This window comes from Austrofundulus limnaeus, unplaced genomic scaffold, assembly GCF_001266775.1.
Source record: "Austrofundulus limnaeus strain Quisiro unplaced genomic scaffold, Austrofundulus_limnaeus-1.0 Scaffold4, whole genome shotgun sequence".
Lineage (NCBI taxonomy): Eukaryota > Metazoa > Chordata > Actinopteri > Cyprinodontiformes > Rivulidae > Austrofundulus > Austrofundulus limnaeus.
The window spans coordinates 5336693-5340310 of record NW_013952406.1 but is presented as its reverse complement, the minus strand read 5'-3'; the positions used below and the strand labels follow the sequence as shown (position 1 = coordinate 5340310).

Below are 3618 nucleotides of genomic sequence, written 5' to 3'. Positions count from 1 at the left end.
CTAGCTAAATATTTAAGTTGCAACCTAAATATTTAGGTAGCTAAATATTTAAGTTGCAAGCTAAACATTTAGCTCAAAATCAATTATTTAAGTCACAAGTTAAATATATAGCTTGTTAACTGACATTTGTAAATGTATGAATCATATGGTGAAAAACTGACTTTGAAAAATAAATCTGTTCTTTTTTTCTTAAAAAAGGCTAAATAAAACAAAAATATTGGTGGTAATTTTTGACTGTGTAACTTTACAAACGGCACCCTATACTGATATCCTAAGTTACAAATCAATTTTTGGATTGTTTGATAAATGTGTTTTTTTTTTTAAGTCATAGTTTCACAAATTGAGTTGCTCAGCTTTTCCTGGTCTAAATTACTGTTAGATTTAATTATGTTAACAAAGGGTATCAGCAGTGTTTTATGCAAAGAAAGCCATATTGATTGTGAAATGCTGTATTTGCACAAAAAAAAATACTCCTGTTTTATGTTGTATAATTGTAAAATATCTGAACACTTCACCACATTTATTTAATATTCTGTTTCTTAGCTATCACCACCACTTATCATGGTGGACGAAGGAACACCTGCCACATCGAGGAAGGACTGTTGCAGCCGTACTACTTGTACAGATTCTGGTCCTACCTCGACCCTACCCAAATCTGCCTCGTTTACTCCTGAGACTGAATTTCAAAAGAATCAAGACTCAACAGCACAGGTAAATAAAACAAGACAGATACATAGTTTGTTTGTTTAGTAGTATAAAGTGATGGCACAATCTGATCTGATAGTAATGACTGTCAAGAAATGGAGTCATATGATGCACAGGTTATCACACACTGGTTTCAGTAAGGGTATGGATGTTTTTTTCTTTAAGACAAATGGGTAAGGGTCTAGACTTTGACATAGTTTGCAGAAGGCCACCAGAAAACTTGCTGCCATGGGCATACTATGAGTTTGACAATATTTTTATTTAATTTTTTTATGTAGATGACACTGAAAGTGTCAGTGAGCATAACACCACAACYGGTAAGTTCTTCCTCAGCGTACTGAAAAATTTAAGCATGTTGAATCTTAAAACATTTTGTTTTTAATTTGCGTGTATGTGTGTTTTCAGGGACAGAAGAATGACATTCAGATTCCAGAAGTCTTTTTAACTCTTGGTGCTCCAGGAGACAATGTTGTGATTCCCCTGAGTCCTGTAGTTGGTAGACCCCTATCTTTAGACTTAAACCTTGTCCCTAAAAAAGATGCTCAGTCCAAGCATTGCCCTCCAGGCCATACAAGTCCCAGGAAAGCTCATTCACGTCCTTCATCTCCCTACTGTAGTAAAGCACATCCTGAAACTTGCCTGGATGAGAAAGGGAAGCCTTTGACYACCTCTGTCAGTCCTGATGAAGACTGCTCCTCCTCCTCAAATGAAAAGATACACCATTCAGCTCAGATGCCAAAAGGAAACGCTCAAGGAGAAAAATGCAAAGGGGCTTCTGGAAAAGCAAAGGAAAAATCAGAGCAAGGAAAAGGAAAGTGGGCTGGGAAGAAAGATAAAAAGCATTGTTTCATATAATTATTTATGTTTTATATCATGGAGTTGACTAGAAAATAAATATGAAATGTTGGTATTACCTTGGAAAAAACTTGACATTGAAAAATGTTTGTCGTTGTTTTCAAGCATCTACAAAAATAAGATCCTACTGAATTTAGATTCTAGTTTTATGAAAGACATTGGTGATTAAAAGTTTTGTACACAGTGTGAATTGTAACTTGTCTTCTGAGCTCTGGTGTCGGCAAGAGCTTACTACAATTTTTTTTCAAGATGTAATGCATTGTTTGCAGATAAAAATAAAACTGTTTACTCTGCTACCAAATGATTGACATTTTAGGAATTTGAAAATAAGCTGCATGCCAAATAAACTGCTAAAATGTTTTTAAAAAGCAGTCTATGGTTTTAACATTCAAACCAAATAAACAGTGAACCTAATCCCATTTTGCTGCTGTAGTTAAATTAAACTGGCTGCAGCAAATGACAAAAGATCTGACATATGGGCTCTTGTATATGGCTAGCTATGTTATTTTTACACTGGGCAAATGTACAAGTAAATGTTCTAGGGTTTATATTGTTTGAGCTCTACTGGAACTGTTGCCTCACAGCAGGGGATCTGGTACTTTTAGACATGTAGGCCTTTATGTGTGAAGTTTGCATATTCTCCAAACACTTGAATGTTAAAAGGATAGATTCCCTAGGAGTTAGTGTGAGTATAACGTGTTGTTATTTCATGTTCTTCTGTGTTAGCCCTTTTAGAACTGGTGACATGTACAGTGTACCCTTGCCTTTTACCTGATAACAGTTGGCAGTCCACCTGATACCCTGAACAGCACAGAGTGGATGGATAGATTAATGCTTTCTCATTAACAGTGCATGTCTATAAAATACATGTTTCATTAATAAATTAATCTTTCTTAATCCTCTTCAGTGAGGTAATAAAAGACGGTTGAATATATTATGACCCCGGCTGTGGTGTTGAAGAAGCATGTGAATGTCAGTTATATACAGCTGTACGGGGAATCGGTCTCTCAGCTGTTTGAAATGAAATAGGGCTGAGAACCATTCCACGAAGGCTGAGGAGAGATTATATGTCATCTTGGAATGGAGAGGACTAACAGTTGCCTACTAGGCTGGAATGACACCCAAAATAAGTTCTGTACCAGTAAACAAAATGCTAGAGATGCCGGGACATCATCAATTACCATAACAGTGAATAAAAACTGAATTCACAATTACAGCTAAGAGTTCATTGTAAAACAAAGATGGCACTTTTGTTTTGATGTTTTGAAATTGCATTGTCAAACAAAGTATTTTATGTTGTAGTTAGAGGGATTATTATTTCAGGGATATCAACCTTCATATGACCGGTCGAAGGATTAAACAACAAACAGAACCCTTATTGGTTATGATGTTTAAATTATTTTTTATTAAAATAATCATAATAATAATGGTTTAACTGCATTTTTGATATATCTCAACATTAATTAAAACAAAAGTACAACAGTAACCTTGTGAACATATAGGGCAAACAAGTACAGTGTCTAACATGAACAAAAGGAAGAGTGTCTATTTTCTTTATTTTTAACTATGTAGCTTTAGTAAGCCTAATAAATTACTGAAGGCACAAATGGATATGTTGAAAGGAAAGACAGTTGCTTGAGTCAGTTACATGATACTGTTTTTCTGTCCTAGCAAGGAGATAGTCTTGGCCAAATGTCTTTATGGCACTTTTCTGCAGTTGTCTTCAGACTTAAAAATATCTTGGCAAGCTGCTGTTCAACTTGTTAGTRTCAAACTGTTCTTTTCCGTAACATGATCCCACGTTTAGTAGCTAACAGAAGAGCATTTTTAAAGCTGCTAATACTTCCAGGCTTTCTCACCTTTCAAACAGTGCATGATTACGTTCATGTCCTTGCCACTGTAGTAAATTGAATGTATCAGTAATCCTAGCTACTGTAAAACACAAAGCAAATTATGAAATGTTCAAGCAAAAATGTATAAATGCTGAGATAATAAAAGATTGTTTCACATTTGTTATTATATACTATATGTATACATATGTGTATATGTATATGTATA

The 3618-nt window shown here is 34.8% G+C and overlaps 1 protein-coding gene across 2 annotated transcripts in view; it reads left to right on the top strand.

Annotated features, from left to right (window-relative positions):
* The window catches only part of LOC106529378 (uncharacterized), a 7396-nt gene extending 4902 nt beyond the window's left edge, over positions 1–2494 (top strand). For both annotated transcript variants that reach the window (XM_014024801.1, XM_014024793.1), the window contains exons 10-12: positions 544–711; positions 984–1022; positions 1111–2494. In XM_014024801.1, coding sequence (XP_013880255.1) covers positions 544–711; positions 984–1022; positions 1111–1560 — 657 coding nt within the window. In that variant the 3' untranslated portion in view covers positions 1561–2494. The remainder of the gene's footprint in view (positions 1–543; positions 712–983; positions 1023–1110) is intronic.
* Positions 2495–3618: the final 1124 nt, after the last annotated feature.